At 49.1% G+C, this 27,704-nt stretch overlaps 3 protein-coding genes across 10 annotated transcripts in view; 2 read left to right on the forward strand and 1 right to left on the reverse strand.

Annotated features, from left to right (window-relative positions):
* LOC112911984 (histone H2B type 3-B) overlaps positions 1 to 18,752 on the reverse strand; it is a 29,954-nt gene extending 11,202 nt beyond the window's left edge. The window contains exons 1-4 of one of the 8 annotated variants that reach the window (XM_072763950.1): positions 17,601 to 18,752; positions 17,179 to 17,459; positions 8,662 to 8,963; positions 7,512 to 7,651 (exon numbers count right to left, since the gene is read on the reverse strand). In XM_072763950.1, coding sequence (XP_072620051.1) covers positions 18,351 to 18,731 — 381 coding nt within the window. In that variant the 5' untranslated portion in view covers positions 18,732 to 18,752 and the 3' untranslated portion in view covers positions 7,512 to 7,651; positions 8,662 to 8,963; positions 17,179 to 17,459; positions 17,601 to 18,350. Of the gene's footprint in view, positions 1 to 7,511; positions 7,652 to 8,661; positions 8,964 to 15,136; positions 15,615 to 15,725; positions 17,460 to 17,600 lie in introns of those variants that run through there. The other 7 variants (XM_072763953.1, XM_072763952.1, XM_072763949.1 and 4 more) reach the window with 7 other exon arrangements.
* Positions 10,878 to 14,484, forward strand: LOC112911986 (histone H2B type 1-F/J/L-like). The gene is made up of 2 exons (XM_072762707.1): positions 10,878 to 10,931; positions 13,866 to 14,484. The coding sequence occupies exons 1-2, from the start codon at positions 10,878 to 10,880 to the stop codon at positions 14,301 to 14,303; spliced, it is 492 nt and encodes a 163-aa protein (XP_072618808.1). The 3' UTR covers positions 14,304 to 14,484.
* Positions 18,753 to 18,987: 235 nt separating the features above from the next.
* On the forward strand, positions 18,988 to 20,522 carry H2AC25 (H2A clustered histone 25). Its single transcript, XM_025988712.2, has one exon. It carries the CDS (start codon positions 19,040 to 19,042, stop codon positions 19,430 to 19,432), a length of 393 nt encoding a protein of 130 aa, XP_025844497.2. The 5' UTR covers positions 18,988 to 19,039; the 3' UTR covers positions 19,433 to 20,522.
* The last annotated feature ends 7,182 nt before the right edge of the window (positions 20,523 to 27,704 follow it).

The following is a 27,704-nucleotide window of genomic DNA, read 5'->3' on the forward strand; positions in this document are numbered from 1 at the left end:
TTTAGAAATGATCTGGATTTTCAGTGAACGCCCATCATTCAACTTATCTCAGTATCACTGTAAGGTTTCTGACTGCTAAAAAAGACTTGGAAGCTATTTTTAAGTAGATGTACCATAAAGTGTAATAAGTGTTGAAAAGCTCATTTATAAAGCTTTGTCTTATTTGCATCCACTTGCTCTTAAGCATTATGGTTGGATTAGCCATGACAACCTTACAAGATATTCAGCAGCTCCCCATTATCTAAATTCTGTAAAAGAAATAACATGAGCATATTTAGTAAACCGAGGTAGAGTAAAAGTATCATATTTAATGCTGTCAACTCTAAAGAAATGCCTTTTTAAGTGAAAGCAATAAAATTTAAGCTGGCTTGTAATTACCAATGATGATCCTGGATCGCATGAAGTTGAAAAATACATGGCTTAGTTTGTATATTTTTGAGAGTGTACTTCATCTCTATCAACGCTTGTTTGCTTTTCGGCCCATTAACCAGAGCGGCTTATAAACTGACTTTGGCACCACTCTCCAGAAGTAGAGATCCATCACATATTTGTAACATGCATACACAGATGTACATAAACGCACACGCATATACAAACAGATCTTATGGTTTTCAACTTAAAATTTTAACTATGAAGTAGGTAGGATCATGTAAACTCACTAGTTGATAAGGGAACAGGTGTTTCTGGCAGATGTTGGGCTTGTGGGCTCGGAGGGCAGATTGCCAATGCTTTACACTAACACCTGCGGGAGAGACTTCCAAGGTTTATATTTGCCCTAGACAAGTAATCTCAGGGCAGCTGTGGACTTGGTTTGGGGCAAGAGAATGTTTATAACGGTTTGTGTTTTATTTTTTTTATAAATTTATTGTTTATTGGTGTTCAATATGCCAACATATAGAATAACACCCGGTGCTCATCCCGTCAAGTGCCCCACTCAGTGCCCATCACCCCCCCCCACCTCCCCTTCCCCCACCCCCTAGTTCGTTTCCCAGAGTTAGGAGTCTTTCATGTTCTGTCTCCCTTTCTGATATTTCCACTCATTTTTTCTCCTTACACCTTTATTCCCTTTCACTATTTTTTATGTTTTTTAAACAGCTCCCTTCCCCTCTTTCCCTTTGAGTCTCTGGGCTTCTGTAGGCAGCGTTTGGATAACCTCCTGGGGTGTCTCTGTTTCAAGGACAAGGTAAGACTGTCATCTCAAGGGACAGAAGACAGAAAGGAAGTTTCCTCCTAGGAGTTTGGGGTGTGTTTGCCTATTATCAGAACTCTAGGGTAATGATTATTTTAATTTTTCCTTCAGAGCAGGACAGTTCTGCTTCCAAAGTCCTGATCTTTTACAGCGTCTGCATCTGCAGGCTTCTTGAGACGAACAGAGGACATTCGGGAATCATAAAGGCAGGTGGTTCCTGAATTGTTTCTAGAGCTGTATTTCTGGTTTTGCAAAGATTTGTCAGATAAGGAGAGTGGCTTTTAGTCCCCCAAAGAGGTGTGTTACAGCCTGAGTGACATCAAGGGGCTGCCCCAGCCATGCAAGCAACTGCACTATCCTCAGTTTGCTTGTTGATGTCAGGGAGATCCCCAACTACAATGGGAAGCAACAGACCCCTATGTTCAGGATTTACAGCTGTGAGTCTTTGGAACATTTCAGCAAATCCTTCCCTAAAAGGCCTCCAGACAAATAGACTCCAAGCTGAGCTCAAGCCCAATGCAGGACTTGATCTCAGGAGCCCAAGATTGTGACTTGAGCCTGAATCAAGAGTTGGTCACCCAAACAACTGAGCCAGCCAGGTGCCCCTAAAGTTCATTTCTCTATAGTCCTATCCTCCCAATGAGAATTCAACTAGTCTCACTATTTCAACTATTTGCTTGACAAAGATTTCCCAGGCTGGCATAAGGGTTTAGACTAGGTAGTAGTAAAATACATTTGGAAAAACTGAACAAGGTCAAATTTGAAAATCTTTGCATTTGCCTGTACAGTTATATAACAATAAAGGAAGGCATTTAAAGGTTAGCCCAGCTAGCAATGGACTAAAATGGGAAGAAAAAGGATCAATGGCAGGAAGGTCATCTAGATGTTACCAAAGCCAACTTTTGATTATTCTTCCTTGCTGCTTTTAGGACCTTTATTATGGAAACTAAAACCCCCACAGTAATGACCAAATTTGTAAATATTTTACATCTAAATCTAATTCATATTCCAAATTTTACTATCTCTGACCATCCACCTCTTCTCTCCCACTCTGATGCTCCAAGGATCAAAGAGTCATTTAAACAGGAACATCACTCTGAGCTAAGTGTCCAACTCCTGGGTTCAGATCAGGTCATGAGCTCAGGGTCCTGGGATAGAGCCCCTTGTTGGGAAAAAAATCCCTGCTCAGCAGGGGGTCTGCTTCCCCCCCCCCCCCTCACTAGTGCACTCTCTAAAATAAATAAATCTGTAAAAACAAAAAACAAAAAAACAAAAAACCCAAAACAACTTTTTAAGCCAGTTATAAAATAAATCATGGAGACAATATATAATATGATGAACTACAGTTAACAACACAGTAGAGCATATTTGTTTTTTTTTTTTTTTTTTTTAAGATTTTGTTTGTTCATGAGAGACACAGAGAGAGAGAGGCGGAGACGCGGGCAGAGGGAGAGACAGGCACCATGCAGGGAGCCTGACATGGGACTCGATCCCAGGACTCCGGGATCATGCCCTGGGCCGAAGGCAGGTGCTAAACCACTGAGCTACCCAGGCGTCCCAGTAGAGCATATTTGAAAGTTGCTAAGAGAGTTGTTGTAAGTTCTCATCACAAGAAAAAAAAAAATTGTAACTGTGCGGTGACAGATGATATCTAGACTTATTGTGATCATTTGCAATATATACAAACATTTAAAAAAAAAAAAGGCCTCCAGATGATCTTCTTTCTCTCTGGGTATGTGGTTTTATTTTAACTTAACAGAGAGACGTCCTAAACAAAAATTCCTCCCAGACTCCAAATATCAGCTTCCAGTTTGGCCAACCTGGGACCACAGAGCCATGTGAAAAAGAAAAATCTTTTTAAATATCATGTCAGCTATATCATACTTAAAGGATCTATCCAACAAGAGGACCTAACAATCCTCAATATATATACCCTGAATGTGGGAGCTGCCAAATATATCAATCAATTAATAACCAAAGTTAAGACATACTTACATAATAATACACTTATACTAGGTGACTTCAATCTAGCACTTCCTACACTCGATAGGTATTCGAAGCACAACATCTCCAAAGGAAAAAGAGCTTTAAATGATACACTGGACCAGATAGATTTCACAGATATCTACAGAACTTTACATCCAAACTCAACTGAATACACATTCTTCTCAAGTGTACATGGAACTTTCTCCAGAATAGACCACATACTGGGTCACAAATCAGGTCCTAACCGATACCAAAAGATTGGGATCGTCCCCTGCTTATTCTCAGACCATAATGCTTTGAAATTAGAACTAAATCACAACAAGAAGTTTGGAAGGACTTCAAACACGTGGAGGTTAAGGACCATCCTGCTAAAAGATGAAAGGGTCAACCAGAAAATTAAGGAAGAAATAAAAAGATTCGTGGAAACTAATGAGAATAAAGATACAACCATTCAAAATCTTTGGGATACAGCTAAAGCAGTCCTGAGGGGGAAATACATCGCAATACAAGCATCCATCCAAAACTGGAAAGAACTCAAATACAAAAGCTAACCTTACACATAAAAGAGCTAGAGAAAAAACAGCAAATAGATCCTACGCCCAGCAGAAGAAGAGAGTTAATAAAGATTCGATCAGAACTCAACGAAATCGAGACCAGAAGAGCTGTGGAACAGATCAACAAAACCAGGGGCTGGTTCTTTGAAAGAATTAATAAGATAGATAAACCATTAGCCAGCCTTATTAACAAGAAGAGAGAGAAGACTCAATAAAATCATGAATGAGAAAGGAGAGATCACTACCAACACCAAGAAAATACAAACGATTTTAAAAACATATTATGAACAGCTATACGCCAATAAATTAGGCAATCTAGAAGAAATGGACGCATTTCTGGAAAGCCACAGACTACCAAAACTGGAACAGGAAGAAATAGAAAACCTGAACAGGCCAATAACCAGGGAGGATATTGAAGCAGTCATCAAAAACCTCCCAAGACACAAGAGTCCAGGGCCAGATGGCTTCCCAGGGGAATTCTATCAAACGTTTAAAAAAGAAACCATACCTATTCTACTAAAGCTGTTTGGAAAGATAGAAAGAGATGGAGTACTTCCAAATTCGTTCTATGAGGCCAGCATCACCTTAATTCGAAAACCAGACAAAGACCCCACCAAAAAGGAGAATTATAGACCAATATCCCTGATGAACATGGATGCAAAAATTCTCAACAAGATACTAGCCAATAGGATCCAACAATACATTAAGAAGATTATTCACCATGACCAAGTAGGATTTATCCCCGAGACACAAGGCTGGTTCAACACTTGTAAAACAATCAATGTGATTCATTATATCAGCAAGAGAAAAAACAAGAACCATAGGATCCTCTCATTAGATGCAGAGAAAGCATTTGACAAAATACAGCATCCATTCCTGATCAAAACTCTTCAGAGTGTACGGATAGAGGGAACATTCCGCAACATCGTAAAAGCCATTTACGAAAAGACCACAGCAAATATCATTCTCAATGGGGAAGCACTGGGAGCCTTTCCCCTAAGATCAGGAACAAGACAGGGATGTCCACTCTCACCACTGCTATTCAACATACTACTGGAAGTCCTAGAGTCAGCAATCAGAAAACAGAAAGAAATAAAACGCATTCAAATTGGCAAAGAAGTCAAACTCTCCCTCATCGCCAATGACATGATACTCTACGTAGAAAATCCAAAAGCCTCCACCCCAAGATTGCTAGAACTCATACAGCAATTTGGCAGCATGGCAGGATACAAAATCAATGCCCAGCAGTCAGTGGCATTTCTAGACACTAACAATGAGACTGAAGAAAGAGAAATTAAGGAGTCAATCCCATTTACAATTGCACCCAAAAGCATAAGATACCTAGGAATAAACCTAACCAAAGAGGTAAAGGATCTATACCCTAAAAACTATAAAACACTTCTGAAAGAAATTGAGGAAGACACAAAGAGATGGAAAAATATTCCATGCTCATGGATTGGCAGAATTAATATTGTGAAAATGTCAAAGTTACCCAGGGCAATTGACACGTTTAATGTAATCCCTATCAAAATACCATGGACTTTCTTCAGAGAGTTAGAACAAATTATTTTAAGATTTGTGTGGAATCAGAAAAGACCCGAATAGCCAGGGGAATTTTATTTTATTTTTTTAAAATTTTTTATTTATTTATGATAGGCACACAGTGAGAGAGAGAGAGAGAGAGAGGCAGAGACACAGGCAGAGGGAGAAGCAGGCTCCATGCACCGGGAGCCCGACGTGGGATTCGATCCCGGATCTCCAGGATCGCGCCCTGGGCCAAAGGCAGGCGCCAAACCGCTGCGCCACCCAGGGATCCCCGCCAGGGGAATTTTAAAAAAAGAAAACCATAGCTGGGGGCATCACAATGCCAGATTTCAGGTTGTACTACAAAGCTGTGGTCATCAAGACAGTGTGGTACTGGCACAAAAACAGACTCAGAGATCAATGGAACAGAATAGAGAATCCAGAAGTGGACCCTCAACTTTATGGTCAACTAATATTCGAAAAATGAGGAAAGACTATCCACTGGAAAAAAGACAGTGTCTTCCATAAATGCTCCTGGGAAAATTGGACATCCACATGCAGAAGAATGAAACAAGACCACTCCCTTGCACCATACACAAAGATAAAGTCAAAATGGATTAAAGATCTAAATGTGAGACAAGATTCCATCAAAATCCTAGAGGAGAACACAGTCAACACCCTTTTTGAACTTGGCCACAGTAACTTCTTGCAAGATACATCCACGAAGGCAAAAGAAACAAAAGCAAAAATGAACTATTGGGACTTCCTCAAGACAAGAAGCTCTTGCACAGCAAAGGATACAGTCAACAAAACTAGAAGACAACCTACAGAATGGGAGAAGATATTTGCAAATGACCTATCAGATAAAGGGCTAGTTTCCAAGATCTATAAAGAACTTATTAAACTCAACACCAAAGAAACAAACAATCCAGTCATGAAATGGGCAAAAGACATGAACAGGAATCTCACAGAGGAAGACATAGACATGGCCAACAAGCACATGAGAAAATGCTCTGCATCACTTGTCATCAGGGAAATACAAATCAAAACCACAATGAGATACCACCTCACACCAGTGAGAATGGGGAAAATTAACATGGCAGGAAACCACAAATTTGGAGAGGATGCGGAGAAAAGGGATCCCTCCTGCACTGTTGGTGGGAATGTGAACTGGTACAGCCACTCTGGAAAACTGTGTGGAGGTTCCTCAAAGAGTTAAAAATAGACCTGCCCTACGACCCAGCAATTGCACTGCTGGGGACTTATCCCAAAGATACAGATGCAATGAAACGCCGGGACACCTGCACCCCGATGTTTCTATCAGCAATGGCCACAATAGCCAAACTGTGGAAGGAGCCTCGGTGTCCATCGAAAGATGAATGGATAAAGAAGATGTGGTTTATGTATACAATGGAATATTACTCACCCATTAGAAATGACAAATACCCAGCATTTGCTTCGACGTGGATGGAACTGGAGGGTATTATGCTGAGTGAAATAAGTCAATCGGAGAAGGACAAACATTATATAGTCTCATTCATTTGGGGAATATAAAAAAATAGTGAAAGGGAATAAAGGGAAAGGAGAAAAAACAAGTGGGAAATATCAGAAAGGGAGACAGAACATGAAAGACTCCTAACTCTGGAAAACGAACTAGGGGTGGTGGAAGGGGAGGAGGGCCGGGGGTGGGGGTGAATGGGTGGCGAGCACTGAGGTGGGCACTTGACGGGATGAGCACTGGGTGTTATTCTGTATGTTGACAAATTGAACACCAATATAAATAAATTTATTAAAAATAATAATAATTAAAAAATAAATATCTTGTCAGGTTCCAGGTGAGCCAAAGAATAGATATTCTTGCTGATATTAAGTAACCCTTGGGATTGAAGATGGTTCCCTGAAAATAGGCAAAATATGCTGCCCTCCCAATATGCACTGCCACTCCCAACGAAAGGAAGATTTGGACAATGTTCATGGAAGCTGCGGACAGTGGGCAGTACCCCAGCTGCAAGTGGTACACAAACCACATTTCTGGGAGGCCATTTTTTGGGGTCCCCAACCTGCCAGTTGTCAAACTAAGTTCCCAGGGCACAACAGAAGCCAAAAATAAGGCAACAGCTGTCCCTGGGGAGAGAAAGGATCAACAACCCCTGGGTACCCAGAAGGAAACCCATAAGTCACCATTCAGAGTTCTAATTTTTACAAATGTTTTCTCCTCAATGTGAGTTTGGGAAGTAAGGAACAATGTGAGATTTTACCTTCCTTCCTGGACCATGCATCACAGAGATCTGGTAAGTCTTCTCACCCTGGGCCAGCATCTACCTTTGCTCCTGGGACCTCATCAGCAGGTTCTGGAATTAGCTGAGTGTCCCAGCAGCCTCATCCTGGTCACCAGAAGCTGTAAAGGAGGAAAAATAATTTTCTGTCTAGCGTTTGTGGTGAGTACTTCACTGAGACCCCTTTTGCTCTGGGACACCTCATAATGGATAAGCTCATCCAGGATAAAAGTTCTGTGTCTCAAGATTATCTTTCAGATCCAGGTGGCCAACAGGCACATGAGAAGATGATCAACAACACCCATAACCAGGGAAATACACATCCAAACCACAAGATACCACCTCAAACCTGTCAGGATGGCTAAAATTAACAAATCAAGAAACAACAGGTGTGGCGATGTGGGGGAGGGGGAACCCTCTTGCACTGTTGGTGGGAATGTGAACTGGTGCAGCCACTTGAAAACAGGATGAAAGTTCCTACAAAGTTAAAAATTGAACTACCGTACAATGCAGCAGTTGAACTACTGGGCATTTACCCGAGGATACAAAAATACTGATGTGAAGGCACATTGCACCCCAAGCAATGTTATCAACAAGAGCTAGACTATTCGGCCCAGACATCCATGGGCTGATGAATGAAGAAAGCACACACACACAAGGGAATATTACTTAGACATAAACAAAAGGTGAGATCCTGCCATTTGCAACAACGTGGATGGAGCTAGAGTGTGTGATGCTGTGACTGACATAAGTCAGTAGGAGAAAGACAAATACCATATGACCTCACTCATAGGTGGAATTTAGGAAACAAAACAAAGGAGCAAAGGGCAAATAAGAGAGAGATAAACAAACCAAGAAACAGACTCTGAACTACAGAGAACACAATGATGGGCACCTGAGGGGAGGTGGGCAGGGGGATAGGGAAACAGGTGATGGGGATGAGGGAGGGCACCTGTCATCATGAGCACCAGGTGACGTGTAGAAGTGCTGACTCACTACATTGTGCACCTGACACGATTATCACACTGTGTGCTAACTAACTGGGATTAAAATAAAAACTTTAAAAAAGAAAGAAGACTGTCTTTGGTGACGTTTACTGTTTTTTTCAGCCTTTAAACAAAATCTGACTCACCTGAGGCCTCACGTCGGAGCCCATCTGATTTTCAGCCATTTCCCATCCGGAAGCTCAGACCAGGACCTGAGTGGGCCTCAGCCATGGCCAGCAGAGGTGGCAAGAGGGCAGCAGGGTCAGAGGGGCTCAGCAGGGACCCACACCTGGTTGCCTGCTGCTCTGCCAGCCATCAGGGCCTTCCTGGAGGTGGGGGGAGGGTCCCATTTCTGACACTAGCACCGTGGAAAGAGAAACTGAGGCATATTAAACATCGTAAGAGTGTATTTGAGCACAGATGGATTCAACTCAGGCAGCATGCAATCCTGCACATGGGAAGCAGAAGAGAATGGAGACAAGGAAGTCATACATGCAAAAAACCAGTGGTTACTACATGGTCACTTTTCTCTAAGGAGAGGATGGCAGGGATCCACCAGCAGATTTCCTCCCCAGTGCCAACCACATGATTCCTGATCCACTGGTTTAAGAGTCCATTCTGGGAGAGCCAACTTGGTCATTGACCTGTGTGGGTTGTGCAGAGAAAGTAAGTGCAAGTGGACAGCATCCATAGGGCGTAGAGCTTGCACACAGAGCCGCAAGTCAGCAAGTCAGAAGGACTCCTTTGTCCTTTGACCTTCACGAAGGTCATAAACTAACATGCAGACAGAAATCAAACGTTTTAACATCCAGGAGTGCTGGGAGTGAGAGCATTGATCCACAGCTTCAGGACAGAAATAAAGTTCTCTTTATGCCACTCATCCATGAAGCAGGTGCACAGTGCATGCTTGGTCTGAGCAGTCATGCCCACCTACAAAGACATGGGACCTGGACTTGTAAGTCCGGATGGTAGAGGGTTTTTCTCTTATCACTTTGCCTCCCTCCCCTTCCCTCCTCCCTCCATTTCTTCTTGGGAAATCTCAGCTTGCCCTCCTGTGTTCCATCTGCCAATATGCGGTGGTTCCTGACCCCAAACCAGCTCTCCCAGTCAGCACAGGCTGCTGTGACAAACAGCACCGACCAGGCCACTGGACCAACAGGCATCTATTTACTCATCCTGGTTCCAGGGGCTGAAAGTCCAAGATCAGTCAGTTGGGTTCCTGATGAGGTCTCTCTCCCAGGCATGCAGAGGGTTCCCTTCTCACCATGTCCTCACATGGAACACACACGGAGAAAAGCAAGGGCTGTCCTGCCTCTTCTTATAAGGACACTAATCCCACCACAGGGGCCCCCAGCACCAGGACCCCACATAACCCTACTCTCCTCCCAAAAGCCCTGCCTCCTGACACCATGCCACTGGGGATTAGGGTTTTGAATACAAATTTGGGGAAGACACACATTCATTCCATGGTAGCAACCCAAGAGAGTCAGGTCCTGATTTTCCAGCCACTCTGTGGGGGTAGAGCAATTCCCAAATCTTAGCACCAACACAGAAACACAGCTTCTTACTCAAGGCCATTTCTACAAATGTTCCCCTCCTATTCCACTGCAAGTCTTCCTCCAAGGCTTCCCAAACCACAAGGAAGCCAAGAAACCCCAGCCGGACCTGGTGGGAGGACCAGCATTCCCAGGGTTCAGAGAACCAGGGCGGGTGAGGGGACTGCGAGGGGCACATGTGGCTAGGAACCCCCCACCCCTTACATGGGGCCTGCAGGCCTAGGGGCACCTGGGCCACCTTCAAGGGCCAGCAATGTGGGCCAACACCAGGGCTGCCCTGAGAAGCGTCCCATGCTTGCTCCAATGCTCTGCTGGACCCCTCCTAAAATCCTCAACAGTCCTGGCCCAAGATGCCAAAATTCTCATTTTGCACCAGACCCTGCAAATCGTGTCACTGGTGTTGTTACATACTCAAAGCACGTCATCCCCAGAACTCCCACTCCTTGGTCACAGGTTCTCTGAGCCACATGTCTGGGACTGAAGATGTTCAGGATGTGCCACCCCAAAGCACATGCCTTTGGGATACTGATTACTTGGGCCTGAGGATGCTCGAAAAATAACACAGGCTGGTAGAGCCTTTCTCTGAACCCTCCTTATCTGCCTAAAGACAGTTCCTCCCAAAAGTCCCTAATGGGCATCAATCCCCTCCCGGAATCATCACAGGAGACAAGAAAGAGGTCCAGGCCACAACCACAGACTTTATTACAAACTAGCACACCTGCCATCTGGTCTCCAAAGAGCCCAGTCATCTTTCCTACAAACTGGTCACTGCCTCTCAGAGGCCCACACCCACCTCCCCTGTGAAGATGGTGGATAAGCTCTCCAACCTCACTTTCCACCCCTGTGATGCCTCCACGCAGGTAATATTAAAAATTAGTAAATTCATGTACCTTTTCTCCTGTTACTCTGCCTGTTGTCGACTCACTTCATGGAACCAGCTATCGAAACCTAGGAGGGTGGAGGTAAACTGTCCCCTCCCCAACATCGCAAATGCATTCACATCTGCTGCCAGCGAACCTCAGCTGACACCGAAAGACTGCTTCTGAACGTTGTTTCGAGAATGTCAGAGAAATTTGTGCCAACTAAATCCATAGGTGAAAGGGAAGTGATTCCTACTTGGACTGCACCTCCTGTGCAAGATCAGGCTTCAGACATCTTCCAAGGCTGCCAGGAGGCAAGATGAATCATTTCTATATATTACTCATTAAGTCTCTCGGGGAACAAAATAATGATGTCCACAAAAGTGCTTTGGATAAATGATCCAGAAACAAGCTCTTCTATTGTCTTAAGGCTCTTGTATTCAAAGACTCTTTTTTTTTTTTTTTAATGGAGTCAGCAATTGTGGAAGTGAGTGCAATTTCATCTATAGCACTTCCATCTTTCTACGGCATTAGAAGTTATAAGATTTCTGACTTTTTAAAAAAGGTTTTATTTATTTATTCATGAGAGACACACAGAGAGAGAGGCAGAGACATAGGCAGAGGGAGGAGCAGGCTCCCTACGGAAGCCCGATGTGGGACTCGATTCCAGGACCCTGAGATCATGCCCTGAGCCTGAGGCAGACGCTCAACCACTGAGCCACTTAGATGCCCCTCTGATTTTTTTGCCAGAAACTTGAACACAGAGCAACGCATTTGTGTTTTAATATTTTTCTTCTACACACCACATCATAAATGGTGGTCTTTCCTTGTTCAAAATGAAATGAAATTCACTATCCAAATATTTTAAAATTCTAGGTTGCACTTGTCTTGGTTCTTGGTGCCAATCTGCCTGATTTCTAGGGTCAACCCCCGCCTGACAGGCTGTTTAACTTGGGACATGTTTTCCTCAGCCTTTTACTAATCATCTATAAAACAGAGTTGATAATAGTGCATGCCTGAAAAGGCTGTTATGGGCACTACATTGAATTAAGGATTTATTAAGTGTTTCCTGGCTTGTAATGAGCTCTATCGAAATGTTTGTTAAGTTAACTACCTATTTTTAAGGTAAACATAAAATGGTTAATGCTGAGTATGTGTAAAGCCTCTCAGGGCGCCCACAATGCCAAGAGGCCCAGGGATCTCAGAAGACATATTTGCATGTGGAGGGCATTTGTGTTGGTATCTTGAAGGCATCTTGTTAACTCTCTGAAGCTGAAAGCCATCTCGACTTGTGGGCATCACCAAGTCTCCTGGTCTGCTTGGATAATGCCCTGGATGGTTAAAGTGGCCGGGGGAAGGACCCCCAGACCAGAGCTGTTTAAAATATAGAGTCTGAGTTAATACCCCAGGATTCTGCATTTCTAACAAACTTCCCAGGTGATGCTGAAACAAGTGAGAAATGTGAATGTCTAACCCCCTTTTTTTCTCTCTTGTCATTTAACATATAGGAAAACTTAACCTGTGTTTATAGGAATTAATTTAATGAGGAAGCAACTGATGACTTCTGATAAAAACAAGACAACAGGTCCAAAATGGAGTGCCTTATGCTAAGCACCAAGACTTAATTTACTCAAAGTGTCAGCTGTCCCAGAAATGGAGTCAGTCAGGAGTCCCCTCATCAGCACTAGTGAGGTCATTGGTCTGATGGGCTCTTGCTGTCCAGGTAAAGGAAGGTGACCTTTCAGTAACGCTTTCTTTGCTTTGTTGGAAGCTCAGTTCATGCTCAGTTCTTCTTATATAAGATTTTCATTTTGTGCAGCTCCTTGGAGCTCCTATCTGTTAAATGAGGTGCTTCCCGATTCGAATCAATTTTGACTGATAAATTCTTAATATTTTTAATAGGCCTCCACTTTTCCTATAACAGATCAATGAGCCGGTGTTCTGATGCCTGGTTAGAGAGTAATACTATTTAAGTGTAGTAAGTATGTATGTATTATGTATTTATATTGATTGATTGATTGATTAAAATAGAGCCTAAGCATGCCTGCAAGTGGGGAGGGAGGGGCAGAGGGAGAGATTCTTCAAGCAGAGTCCCTGCTGAGCGAGGAGCCAGATGACTCAACCCCACCAACCGAGGTCATGACCTGGGGTCACGACCCCAGATCAGCACCTGAGCAGAAACCAAGAGTGGAGTGCAACCCTGTGCCAGGCAACCCTCTGTGCCAGGCAGGTGCCCGTAGCCGAGGCTATTTCAGTAGAGTAGGTGATATCATGTGCCCCTTCAAAGGGGAGTAGTCAGAGCTGAAACACAACACCAAGGACGACTGTTGCCCTTGAATCCCACTTGTTTCCTGCCTCCAGCTGAGAATTGGCTCCCATGCTGCACTTCCAATCCGAGTACCTTAACGCAATCTTGCGTTTCCTAAAAAGTTATTAGGATTTACTCACGAATTCTGATATAACTCTGGGGGGGAGGGGGATGATGGAAAATAAAGAAGTTAGCATCATTCTGCTCAATAAGCTTCAGCTTCTCCTACCTAGCCCTCAGCCTCAGAAATGTGTCTGCCCCTCGCCCAAAGGAGATGCAGGCGCGGGATTACACCGGCTTCTAATCCCTTGTTTCAGCATCCGTGTCCCTATTCGCATTTTGCCCCACGCAGGACCTACGCTGAACAAAGGCCCCAGCTCTCCCGGCTCTAACAAAGATGCTCCAGCCACCTCCCTGCGCGCCGCACAAGCGCCTCCGGATTGGTTGGATTACCGTCCAATAGGAAAGAAGAGCCGGCGTCCGCTATTTACATAAATCCCTAGCCGCCCACGCGCGCGGCCGGCCGGCCAATCGGATCCCAGAGTTTGGAGCCTTCATTTGAATATGGAGATGATAGATAAATATCGCTGCCAGCGAAGCTGCTAGCATCTCCGCGCCGCCTCCAGGGCCGGTGTCCCCGCCGCGCGGTTTCCCCGACCCCCGCCGCCTCCGCCCCTCCCTGCCCTGCCGAGCCCTCCCGATCGGCCCCCGCGCCCAAGAAAGGCTCCAAGAAGGCCGTCACCAAGGCGCAGAAGAAGGACGGCAAGAAGCGCAAGCGCAGCCGCAAGGAGAGCTACTCCATCTACGTGTACAAGGTGCTGAAGCAGGTGCACCCCGACACCGGCATCTCGTCCAAGGCCATGGGCATCATGAACTCGTTCGTCAACGACATCTTCGAGCGCATCGCCAGCGAGGCCTCCCGCCTGGCGCATTACAACAAGCGCTCGACCATCACGTCCCGCGAGGTGCAGACGGCCGTGCGCCTGCTGCTGCCCGGCGAGCTGGCCAAGCACGCGGTGTCCGAGGGCACCAAGGCCGTCACCAAGTACACCAGCTCCAAGTGAGGCGCACCGGCCACCCCGGAACACAAAGGCTCTTTTCAGAGCCACCTGTGCTCACAAAGGAGCGTGCCACCCGGGCTGGTTGTGACGGCCTGGGGGAGCGGACGGCGGGACCTGGCCCGAAGCCGAGCTCCTGTACAGGGGTGTCTCCCCGAGCCAGACCCCGGAGACGGGGCCCGGTGAGGTGAGGACGCACACCACCTCCAGGAAGGCCTCGGGCGACCTCCCCACCAGCCCCCCCCCCCCCCCCCCGCCCCGTGTCCCTTCGTGGGTGAGACCAAGGTTCGCTGCGCGCCACCTCCGCTAGGCCCTGAGTGCTGTCGTGTGGCCGTAGCCCCTAACCCGGGGATGAATTGAAGCAGCTATTCTCGGGCGTTGCGCGCTTCTGTTGAAAAGAGCAGGACTGTGGGAGCATAGTGGCTCCATCCTCCTGGTCCCCTAGAATTCTTCCTATTAGAACATGGTTGTTTGCTTTTTTCCCCCCCCTAAAATCGTGAATAATTTTATTATAAACCCACCAAAGGGCAAAAGCCTTTTTCAGGGAAGGAATGGAGGGCTTTTAAGGAAAGAAAAAAAAAACAGGTAAAGCACATGCAAAGTGGGTGCAATCAGCCTGCTGCACAAGGGCAGGCCTGACAGGCTGGGCCAGGCTGCCATCACCCTGAACACATCCCCCTGTGCCTCAGACTGCCACATCTCTGAGAACACCACCCAGAGTGTTCTGACCTCCCTGGGTTTGGGTGCGCCTGGGTGCCCGCGGTGGGCTGGGCCGAGCCAGTCCTGTACCTCAGGGACTCCCCCATCTCCAAAAACATTTCACCACTTATAGTCAGTTCTTTCTTTGCTTGTGTAGCTTTTATGAAAGGGACAGCCCCTCCCTCTGCATCTTTGGTTTACCGCAGAGCAGTTAGCAAATTTGACTTGAGATTTTTAGCTGAGGTGGGGAGAGGCTCACATGGGATCCCTGCAAAATCCCTCAGGGCTTCCAGATCTGAGCGATTCCCCGTTATCTCAAACCCAGAGGTTTCTGCAGCTGTGTTGGGTCCTCACTCTCCAAGCCTGTGCACTGCCAGTGCGCAGCACACCCCTTCAGCAGCCTCCAGCCAATCGTAAATCACGTGTCCCTCTGTCGCAGCAGATTTACAGAGGTGGGCTCAGCATTCAGTGTCCTTCCATCTTCCTGATGATAAATTCTCAACAGCAGAGACTGTGTCACCCTGCATCTCCCTGAATGGGTTCCTTGGTCGGAGAGGGCCAGCCAGGTCCGTTCTGCGCCTGGGGCTGCTGCTGGCTGCCTCTGCAGCCTCCACCATACTGTAAACAGAGGCAGTCTTTATTTTATTTTTTTACCTCTGTGTGCCAGAACAGCCAAAGGACTGAGAAATTAACATTTTGCTTCATCCACAATGAAACATGTTCATACTATTGTATTTGGGAACTCTTTATTTTGCTTCTTGATTTCATTTTTGGAACTAAATAAACAGTATTGTTGCCTACTGCTAGCACAGTCACACATTGCTGGAGACCAGTCTCATTGTAGTGAAATTAAGCCAGGCAGAGAATTAGGTGGCTCTGGGAGACTACATTCCTGTAACCAGAAGTGCTCATGAAGAGACTGACTCCTGATCAACCTGGGTACAAGGCTAGGGGCTCAGGCCCATCAGGAGGCCCCTGCTTCAAAGTGGAAGACTGGATTCTGTGGTGTTCCATATGAATTAGACATCTCTTAGGATTCAAGGCGTTGATTTTGATGATACATCACTGTTTCCAAATTTGGGGATTATAACTAGAAAGGAAAGAATTGAGTAAAATACCCATGCCAAAATTTCCGTATCTATGGGTTTGTTTGGGTTTGGTTTTGCTTTTCTTTTTGGTAAATATTGTTTCAGAGCATGTATCTAAAAAAGAAAATAAAGGGAAAGCAATGATGCACACCGCTATCACTGTAATCATAACAATACCATCCGTGCCCATGGATGCATAAACAGCCAGTAGGGTAGAGAACCACCATCAATCTCACTGAAGACCTAGGTCTCCCTAAAATTCTAATTGACAATTACTTACAATTGTCTATCTTTGCTACCTACCAAAACGTATGTTTTCATGATCGCATACTGTTCAGATGATTTTTTAAACACTTTTTGCCCCCCTACAAGTATTTTTAAATTTCAATTTACATACATTTTTGTAATTTTTTTGATAAGTAGTAGATAAGACACTGTTAAAATATATCTTACATTTGGGTGAAATTCTGAGACAAGTGCAATGAGAATGAGTTCCGAGAGAAAAAAAGGGTCATCTACACCATCTCACTGTTAATGAGGAAATCTGATCATGTTTTATGAATTGATTATGGTATCAAATTGCTATTACAATATATACCTTGAAAAGATTGATGTGATCGTGTGTCAACCACCTCTCAATAAAAATGACTTTGAAAATGTATAAAAGATCAAGAACTTTTAAAATATTCCAAATTCTCTTTAAAAATTGTTGTGGGCCATTTTGCTTTCTTAAAACATCCTGTTGGGATTTGCGTCCTTGTAACTATCAGAACTAAGGATAAAAATATTTTAGATGAAAAATGTGTGAGGTTTTACATCCCTTTAGACTGGACTCAGGTGGGAAAAGGAATGGGTGGCTGGGCTTCCAGCCGCTGGGCGAAGGAAGGAGGGCTCGGTGGGGAGGGCTCCGTGGGACATTCCCGCCCAGACCTCCTGCCTAGCCTGGCATCGACCACCCAACCGGCTTCCTTCAGAGAGAGGATTTATCCTTTTTCATTGAGCTCTGTCCCCCGCTTGGGACGAGGACATGGCCTCTCAATACATGAGTCTCAGAACGGCTCAAGACAGTGATTGCTAGCAAACCGCTGACTTACACGTAACAAAACCAAAGGAAAAGGCAAAGCGACGTCCTTTCGCAATTGAAGACTCTTCGCGCCAAAGGCAAGGCGACACTTTCCAAATAAATGCCGTAAATTCTTTCAAAGAGAGAGGGTGGCAGCCCGGGTGGCTCAGCGGTTTAGCGCTGACCTCAGCCCAGGGCGTGATCCTGGAGACCCAGGATCGAATCCCACGTCGGGCTCCCGGTGCATGGAGCCTGCTTCTCCCTCTGCCTGTCTCTGCCTCTCTCTGTCTCTCATGAATAAATAAATAAAATCTTTAAAGAAAGAGAGAGAATTCTGCGTCACTAACGCTTCCCAGAAAATAACAATGTGGCTGATACAGGAGAGGGCTCCCTCCCCGCTCCCAGAATGAGAGGAATTACAGAAGGAATAATTTTCCTCTAGAACCGACTTACCCCCGGCCCCATTTAGTCTAAAGCTGCCGCAGCAGGGGTCGGCTTAGCACATCTGCCTCCTACTCAGGGAACGCTTCCATCTTGCTTTCGGATTATATTTTGCCAGTTGCACGATCCAGCCACTAACATATCCTCCGGGAAATGTTCACTGCGTGAGGACGGAGATCTCTGGTCCGGGGGGGGGACGCGGGTCTCGGCGGATGCAGGTCCCGCCCCCCGCCCCCGTCCCCGCCTCCCGGGGCTGCGCCGCGACCAAGTGCTCACCTCCGGGTTTCATTCATCAGGAACGTGGCAGGTGGGAGGGGGAACTGGCAAGATGTCCTCCTGAGAAAGGTGACCCGCGCCCCTCCCCCACGGGCGCACTGCGTGCGCAGGCAAGCGAGAGCCTCAGGCGGTCCACGCGCGAACAGGCCAGGGCGGGGGGGGGGGGGTTCCCGCGCGCAGGCGCACTCGGAGGTCAGCAAGGGACGTGGAGCGCGAGACGCCCGCTTGGACTGGCGGTGCGTCAACAGCCCTGGTCACTGGGGGGGTGGGTGGCCTGCTAACACCGCACACCTCTGTGAGCGCAGATCCGCACCCCCTAATCCCGTTCTCAGACACCCAGGCGCGCGCACATACCCAGGAGAACCACCTGGGGTCCCGGAACCAAACGAGTTCACAGGACAACCCTTCACCGTGTTCGAAACCCTTTTTCCGATTGTGTGGGTGGCTCTGAAAAGAGCCTTTGTGTTCCGGGGTGGCCGGTGCGCCTCACTTGGAGCTGGTGTACTTGGTGACGGCCTTGGTGCCCTCGGACACCGCGTGCTTGGCCAGCTCGCCGGGCAGCAGCAGGCGCACGGCCGTCTGCACCTCGCGGGACGTGATGGTCGAGCGCTTGTTGTAATGCGCCAGGCGGGAGGCCTCGCTGGCGATGCGCTCGAAGATGTCGTTGACGAACGAGTTCATGATGCCCATGGCCTTGGACGAGATGCCGGTGTCGGGGTGCACCTGCTTCAGCACCTTGTACACGTAGATGGAGTAGCTCTCCTTGCGGCTGCGCTTGCGCTTCTTGCCGTCCTTCTTCTGCGCCTTGGTGACGGCCTTCTTGGAGCCTTTCTTGGGCGCGGGGGCCGACTTAGACGGATCAGGCATGGTCGCAAACCTCTCCGAACAAAACGAGCAGAGGTGTGCAGCCGGCATTTATACATCCCGTATGCAAATGAAGGATCCAAAGCTGCTCGTTCCTGATAGGCTTGGATGCTGCTCAACGTCATCCCCGGAACAGGCGCATGCAAATCAGGGGATGGCGGCCTGCGCTTCTGATTGGTGACCGGCGCTGTCCAATGGGACGAAGCCGCTCCACTACCCCCGGACCATATATAAGCGCTCGGCGGGCCGGGCAGGGCGGTTTCTGTGGGCGTTCTCTCCCGGTTCCCTCTCTCTTCGTGCCCCTCGCGGAGATGTCTGGCCGAGGCAAGCAGGGTGGCAAGGCGCGCGCCAAGGCCAAGTCCCGCTCGTCGCGGGCGGGGCTGCAGTTCCCGGTGGGTCGCGTGCACCGCCTGCTCCGCAAGGGTAACTACTCGGAGCGGGTCGGGGCGGGCGCGCCGGTGTACCTGGCGGCCGTGCTGGAGTACCTGACGGCCGAGATCCTGGAGCTGGCGGGCAACGCGGCCCGCGACAACAAGAAGACGCGCATCATCCCGCGCCACCTGCAGCTGGCCATCCGCAACGACGAGGAGCTCAACAAGCTGCTGGGCCGCGTGACCATCGCGCAGGGCGGCGTCCTGCCCAACATCCAGGCCGTGCTGCTGCCCAAGAAGACCGAGAGCCACCACAAGGCCAAGAGCAAGTGAGGCCGCAGAGGCGGGCCGGCCACGGCTGTGCGCCCCGGGGGCCCCGTGACACCAAAGGCTCTTTTAAGAGCCACCCACAGTCTCCGCAAAAGAGCCGCACTGAGCGCGCAGCCTGAGCCTGTCCAGGCGCCGCCGCCTGCTGCGAGGCGCACGGGGAAGCTGGGCAAGACCTGGGTGCGCTCGCGCACCTGGTGGGCGCCTGTGCGGGTTTGCGCGGGACACGTGGGCGGCCTTGGCCTTCCACCCAGCCTCCTCCCTCCCCCGCGCCCCGGGTAGTTTCGGGAAGGGTCAGCCATGGCTGGAGATCACTGCCTCTGGATGGATGCCTAGAGTGATCCTCTGGCCCCTGTAGACTTCAATGCAGGCTGTCCGCTTCCCACGAGGGCTCACCTGTGTCGCAGATGGGCAGTTTATGCAGAGCACCTGCTTTTGGGGGGGCCCTACATTAACCTTAACCATTTACACTTTCAAACATAAGGATGCTTGACAGCCAGTGGACATTGCAAACTAGAAACATGAGGTCCATCCGAGTTTATGATCTAATCTGGGCGTGAATGTCTTGCAAAGGGTTTGTGTTCGAAAACCATTTGCAGCATTTTATTAAAAATCCTATTTTTAAAAAACGTAGACTTTTAAATCTTAATGTAAGTAAAATGTTCAAAGCCATTCAGTTGTTCAATCTGGGTTGGTCACACGTAAATCCGAATCCCTTAACCCGATGGATGGCTAAAATCAGAGTAAGATAATTTTGTCCATTGAGTTTGGTCAGGAAAACTAGGTTTGTGAATTTAGTGCATGGAAAGTCAACACTGAGGATCGGATTATGTAATACACGTGTGGCTATTTAGGAGGACGCCTGTTCATGAGCTCTACATTCTGCAATAAAGGGGGAGTGGGACAGTCCCCAGGGTCCTGGCAAAGTCTGGAGAATTAGCACCCACCTCATGGGGCAGGAGGGGTTAAGTGTTTGATTCGTGATAATTCCTTTAAAACAATGCCACAGAAAGGCCTGATAACTGTTTGTTATTCCTGTTATCAATGTCATTGTTTTTGTTAATTTTATAGCAATAAAGAGAGGCCAGTAAGTGAATTCAGGAATATTATGTAATTTGTATTTGACTTACTAAAATTAGGTCTACTCAAACCAGGGCTCCCCAGACACCATCTGGGGCTAACCGCACATCTGCTGGGCCTAAAAAAATATCCTAGTGCTGTGAAAGTAGTTCACACCAGGGATGTGCACGCATGCTCTGTCCGCGTGGACCCGAGCACAGGACTCCCCACAGTGAGGTAGGTCCAGAGCGTACAACCCAGCAAGCCCCATCTCTGTGCAGCCACAAGGACTGTCCAGGAGACCATGGAGCCTCTGGAAATCAAGCTGGCCATTAGGTTCCCAGTGACAGTCTTCAACTCCGGCCCACATTTGTGTCTAAGCATCAGTATTGATGTAGGTCATTAAATGTCTTCACCCCCCTCAGTGGTGTTTAAGAAACACTTTCCAGGGTGCAGGGGGCTTTGGGATGCCAGGGTATCTCCGCAGAGCTCCCAATTCCCTCATTCCTCAAGTGAGACTCTGAGAGGGGGACAGGGAGGTGGCTGACACTGCCCTCAGAGGCAGCCTTCGTTTGTTGTCTCCACAGCTGAGCTGTTCCCCATACAGAGCACCAAACACCAAGGGACATTAGGTTTTCCATGATTAAGCACTGAAGGCAGGGACACAGGTTTTCAGCCGCCGTCGCCACAGGTGGCCAGCTGACAGTACGTGGTACGGCACGGGTACAGAACAGCTCCGCCACTGGGAAGGTTCCACTGGACAGCTCTGGCCTGCCATCTCATCATCTGTCAGAAGTTACCTGGTTCAGAAAGGTGAAGAAACATCAGAGCCAGCCCACCACTGTGGGACAAAGGCCAGCAGACCCTGGCTTCAGTGGGAAGGTGCCACCTGGCCCAGCAAGTCTACCCCCCGAGTGTACGCAGGGGCCAGTCACAGTCTGAGCAGCACGATGCCATGCATCCCAAAGGTGGGAGCAGCCCCGATGTCCCCGCAGGTGAACACACAAACGTGTGGTTTGTCCAAACAGAGTGCCCGTCAGCCATGTTTGAGCCTGAGAAATGCGTTGGTGAGACAACCTGACAAAGAGGCCATGTAGGGGTGACTCCCCTTATAAGAAACAGCTGGAATGGGCAGCTCCACAGAGGTGGAGGCAGCTCCCTCAGTTGTCAGGGGCTGGGCGAGGAGGGGGGCACACTGCTGTGGCAGGACACACTCCCTCCCCTATCCTGGGATTATTGCCACTGTTCTGCCCCTATCCCTGTGAGAGGTGAGCCAAACAGGTACAAAGCCCCACAGCAAGAATGCAGAACCACCCAGGCCCATTGCCTGGAAAGTGGTCCCAGCTTCCAGAACTCTCCGCCACTCTGACTGGCTCCTGCCCTGGGCCTGGGTCTGTACCCTGCCCCAGCCCAACATTTGCTCTCTCCTCCTTGCTCCGTTCAGTCTCATCTTTTTACCAACGTGTTTAAGAATTTCCCAAGTGGGGCACCTGGTGGGCTCAGTCAATAAAGTCATACCTTTATGATACCATAAAGCTCAGGTCATGATCCCCGGGGTCCTGGGACTGAGTCCGCATCAGGCTCCCCCTGGGGAATCTGCTTCTCCATCTGCCTGTGTCTTTGCCTCTCTCTTTCTGTGTCTCTCATGAATAAATTTAAAAAAAAAAAAAAATCTCCCAAGTGGGCAAGCATAAAGGACTCCCTGAACCCCTGTGTTCCCTTAGACCCTGAATTAGGCCGTTAGGGAACACGCCTTGAGGAGGACCCGGCCAGCCAGCTTGAGGGCTGTCAGGTGTGGGCTGCGCTGAGGGGCTCTGTCGCCTGGAGTTCCTAGGCCTGGTCATCACAATTGACCTCGTGCTCCCAGCAGGGTCTGTTTCCCTGCATTTCTGACCAAGCCTCACCAAGGCTCTGCTTTTCTCCCATGCCCGCCCAGCAAAAGCTTTAAAATCCCACTCCCCCCAACCCCCGCCCCGTGCCCACTTCCCTCCCCACAGGTGGCTTGGCTGCAGTGCTCTCCGGGGACTCAGCATCCTGGCGCTGTGATCACCCCTCCTTGTCAACACTGCCCCCAGGCCTCCAGGACACCCTCTCTTACCCACTGCCCCGTCCTCAGCTTGCCCCAGAGGGGGCAGCCCTTCTGGGGTTCTGTCTTGACTGTTTCCTCCTGAGGGATGATGGATCAGCCCAAAATGTTCCAAGTGCTGGGTCTCAGGGTCAGTGGTTGGAGCCAGCCTCCCCAGGAAAGCTGGTGGCTGCCGACCATGCTGGAAGCTGGCTCGTGGGTATTGGGGATCAGCTGGGGGGGGGGTTCACTGAGGGGGATGACCTAGGGGGGCAGCTGGAAGGTGGGGGGTGGTGGATTAACCTGGTGGGTCAGTGTGGAGTCAGCCGGGAAGGCACTGGTCTGGGGGCCTCCTTCCCGCGGCTGGGCACCTTGTTTCTTCTGACATATAGTGTCTCTCCAAGGACAATTCAGGCTTCCTTACACCTTCCGGGGGAAAAAAAGTCCCCAGGACCGCTGAGGGTCAGCCTGCACACCAGGATTCATGCCCCATGCTGGGGCTCATAGGTCCCCTGATGGGGAAACCTCCACATGGGGCAGCCGTGAGAGCCACGCTGTGGTGCACACAGGTCCTGTGCTGCAACAAGAGGCTTCCTCTGTCCTCCTGCTCTCCTTCCAGCCGGCCCATCAGTGGGGCCTGATGTGGTCCATGGCAGCCATGTCTCCACTCCACCTGGGAGCTCTCCTTTCTCCCAGTGCCAGGCTGCCCCTTGCATCCCAGGCACACCCCCACAGCAGCACCTCCTGGTCCTCCCCTAGCCAGGGACGCCCACCAGGAGACCATCAGCAAATCGGGAGTGTCGGGGTGCAGATCCTCTCCGGGTCACTGGAGACATCCTAGTTCTGGCTCCCACCTGCAATGTGCTCCCCACCCCAAATACACATGGCCCTGTCCTAATGCCTAGAACTTGTGAGTGTGATCGTATGTGGGCTAACTAAAGGATCTTGAGATGAGGAGGTCATTCTGGGGTGGAGACTGGACTCAAACATGCATGGGAGGCCCCACCGTCAGCAGGAAGGCTTGAGGCACCTGGGGGGACTGGACACAGGTGTGCATGGGATCTCCTCCACAGAGAGCCCTGTCCTATTTGGCAGCTCACCCCATCTCTTCCACCTTGCTCCTGCCCTGAGTCTTAAATGGATTTAATAAACCACCTGGTTTGGGCTTGATGGGCCTATGAGCCCCTCCCGGCCAAGGCCTATCGTGACCTTGGAGGGCGCATCAGCCTCCAGCATGCCCTCCATCGGGCAGTTGGAGGCCCCCTTATGCAGGCAAGCCCGACAGGCTGCTCCCCATGGCACCGCTCTGCTCCCCACCCCTCATGGTGAGGGATGCTATGCGGGACTCTCAATTCCCCCCCCACCCCCCACCCCCCCACACACACGGCAAGACAAGCCCAATCCACCCTGATGCCCAAGGACAGCTGTGCATTCACAGAGGTGCGGCCGGGCAAGCGACCGTACCAGTGTGCAGGACTCGAGGTGTGCGTCCACGTGATCGACACTTGGCTGACACTGTGACCTGCCGTCTTCACAGGCCCGTGCATGCCTGGCTGGAGCAGCTCTAGCTGTCAGGTCCCTGCCCGGAAACCGCCCAGGGGCTGCGAACGGCCAACTCCAGGTGTGCTTGGGAAGGAGTCACCAAGGCAAGGAAATCGGGGACCCAGAATGCAAGCCACTGCCCCGCAGGCTCCTAGGGCGACCGAGGGGCTCCCGTGGCACCCCGCCTCCCCACTACTGCCCTGGCTAAGAATCTGGGGCACCTGCTGTGTTCTGCGCCCTGGCAGCCCACCCGGGCCTTGGCTCTGGCCTGCAGCGGTGTGGCGTGCGATGACCCCGGAGCTGCGGGCTCTCCCCTCGCCCCTGCCCTCCACTCGGTGCACCTCCCATCACCGGCCACGTTGTTTCCGTCCTCCCTGCATACCGGGGTACGTGCGGGTCCCGGTGGGCGTGCTTAAGAACCAAATAGCCAAATATGTCAAACAAAATATGTAAAAATGTAACACAACCTTATTTCCTCTTTGTAGAAACTGAACATTCTAATTACCCCTGGGCCTGGACTTGCCGTTGACGGCTGATGGGGGGCAGATGGAGGTGCTCTTAGGAGACTGAGCCCCAAGCCTGTGGGGTGTGACGCCATCTCCATGTAGATGGGGTCACAACTGACTTAAACCAGTGGGACACGCAATGTCCTCTGAGGCCTGGAGAAATGTTTAGTGACCTTGCCAAACACATTGGATTTAGGATGGGTTTTTTTGTTGTTTTTTACTCAAAACATGATTTTGGTGGGACGCCTGGGTGGTTCAGTGGCTAAGCATCTGCCTTAGGCTCAGGGTGATCCCAGGGTTCTGGGATCAAGTCCCACATCGGGCTCCCTGTGGGGAGCTGCTTCTCCCTCTGCCTCTCTCTGTGTGTCTCTTGTAAATAAGTACAATCTTTAAAAAAAAAAACAAAAAACAAACAAAAAAAACCACATGAATTTGGCTATTTTGGTTTTGGTTTTTGCATTCAGGGTGTGACTGCAACCACACTCCACAGGGCTTGTTTTGCTCTTGGTGGAAATTAGTATTGGCCATCATTGAAGAGCTGGGTGAGCTGGGCACAGGCCTGGCAGTGGCCATGGGGGACAGGGCAGGGAGTAAGTGTTGTCTGCTCTTCTTGTCCACTGTTCTCTCCTCAGGGTGACACAGGTGTGTGTCCCTCCTATGCATACAGACCGATCTATAGAGTCCTCTGATCATGGCTGGTCCTCTGCGGTTTCCACAACCAACAATGGGTAAGGACACATGTTCTTTGGAGCCACCACCAATGGTAATATTCCTTTCTTCTGTGGCCATTCTCTGTGGCAGAGCCAGCTGGGCCACCTGGACAGCTTTCCCATCAGGGTCACTCCATTTACCAATACAAGTTTAAGAAAGGTCACCAATGTGCTGTTTGCTTCGTTTCCGCTCCCTGAGAGGAGGTGGGTTTGCCCTGCACTAAATCTCTGTGTGCTGCTTGAAGTTCAGCAAATGTCCCCTTGTGGAGAGCCCCAGGCCTCACCCCCAGCCACCTGCTGCGCTGACCTTGGGTGTGGCAGTGTGTGGCTGGCTCTTAACACTGCCACTCAGCAACATAATCTCTTCCTCATCCCAGAGCCTGTGACTATTAATCCGTGTGGGTGAAGAGAGGAAATCCAGCATCCTGAGAGGAGGAGCTTCTCCTGGATTATCCTAGGCCCAAATCACTCATCTGTTGTAGAAGGAAGGCAGAGGGGGTGTGGACGCACAATGAGAAGGAGGTGAACATGCAGGTAGAGACTGGGGTGATGTGGCCACAAGCCAGGAGACACCTGAGGCCCCGGAGCTGGAAAAGGCAGGAAGAGATTTGCCCCAAAGCCTTCGGAGGAGGGAGCATGGTCCTGTGACACCTGACCTTGGACTTGTGGCCTCCGGCTCAGGAACTGAGTGGGGGATGGGAAGATCGTTACCCCCTGTCATAAGCCTCCGCCAGTTTGTGTGTCCCACTGGCTGATGGCAGGTGAGTGGAAGGGATGGGACCTCATTTCTGGAGCAAGAGCTTCAGGTGCAGCGAGCTACTGCCAGTCGTTCGTTCCCTCCTGCCCTGCATGGGACACTTGCACATCCAGGGAGTTGCTGCTCCCTGAGCCCAGTAAGAGAAGATGCGCGTCGGAGGGCAGCCTGGAGCCAGCAGCCACGGAGCCCGAGGTTTGGAGCTGTTTCTAGGCAGCATTATCACAGAAGAAACGATGGATGGCAAAAGGGGTCCATACATCCCATGGCAGGAAGCCTGCTCATCTTCTCGTGTAACAAGCCCTTCGTCCGTTTTAACATGGAGCGTGAGTAGCATAAGTAGGTGCTATTCGCTGCCCAGGCCAAAGTATTACCAAAATAGTAATAATCATAGTAATAATAATAAGCTCAGAAAAGACCTTGGCCTATTTACAACCAGGTGTGAAAGATGAGAGACAATGGTAGGTAATTCCAAGTTTTATCAGCTGGGCTTCTCCAGAGAAACAGAGGCAATAGAATATACAGAGGTAGAGGCATTTTAAGGAATTGGCTCCCCTGACTGGTGCTGGTGAATCTGACATCCTCTGGCAGGCTGGGGACCCAGGAAAGAGTTGACAGTGTGGGTCTGTCTAAAGGAAGTCTGAGGTCACTAGGGTGGACCTGATCCCATAGGATCCATGTCCTTGCAGCAAGAGGTGTAGGATGGGGACATGCAGAGGGACGGCCAGGTGAGGACACAGGGAGCAGATGGCCATCTACACGTCCAGGGAGGGAGGCCTCAGGAGGAACCAGCCCTGCCCACGCCTGGAGTGCAGACTCCCAGCCTCCGGGACCCGGAGACAATAAATGCCTGTGGTCCAAGCTGCCCTGGGTACGGGATTTGTTACATCAACTCTAACAAATCAGTACACCAGGAGTCTGGCTAAATGCTTTGCTCGTGTTAATGGCTTTATAAGACTGCTTTGCTACTGCCTTCTGAAAATAGTCATGCTGTCAACCCAAAAGGAACAACCCTTTTTAAAAAATGTTAAAGAGAAAGGAAAAGAGTTTTATTGCAGCCCAAGTCAGGGTGGCCACCCGGTACTCAGTTGTCCGCTCCAAGAAAGGGACACTGGCTGCAGGGTTAGGTCTGTTTTCTTACGTAGAGTACAAGGCACCATGATGAAGGACATCCAGAAAGTCACAGACTTTGTCCTGTGCTTTTACTCTGTTTAAGACTGTATGCCTTTAACATGAGAACCAGGGAGGATTTTGTTTTCCTAATTTTTATGTTTGGAATGCTCCTTTTTTGGTTTTTGGTTTTTGTTTTTATATGAAGCAGACATACAGAAATAGAGCCCATGCTTTGAGGTTTCACCAAATCATATTTACCTCCGTAAATGTTAAAGTATAGCTTCCCCAGGAGCCCAGGAGCAGGGCCCACACATGTTAGAAGCTGAATTTTTTCCTTTATCAATGTGAATAAGCTCTGTGTAATGTACTGTTGAGAAGGTTTGTTACTGATAAACAGTGGAAGGTAGGATCCGACATCTGTTGAGGAGTGTGATTAATCATTTCCTTGAATTATTAAACAAAATCCTTTCAATGTACTGGGAAGACCTAGGAGCTCGGTCAAGTATTTATGCATGAAATGATACAATAT

The sequence above is a fragment of the Vulpes vulpes genome, chromosome 7 (genome assembly GCF_048418805.1).
Source record: "Vulpes vulpes isolate BD-2025 chromosome 7, VulVul3, whole genome shotgun sequence".
Classification (NCBI taxonomy): Eukaryota; Metazoa; Chordata; class Mammalia; order Carnivora; family Canidae; genus Vulpes; species Vulpes vulpes.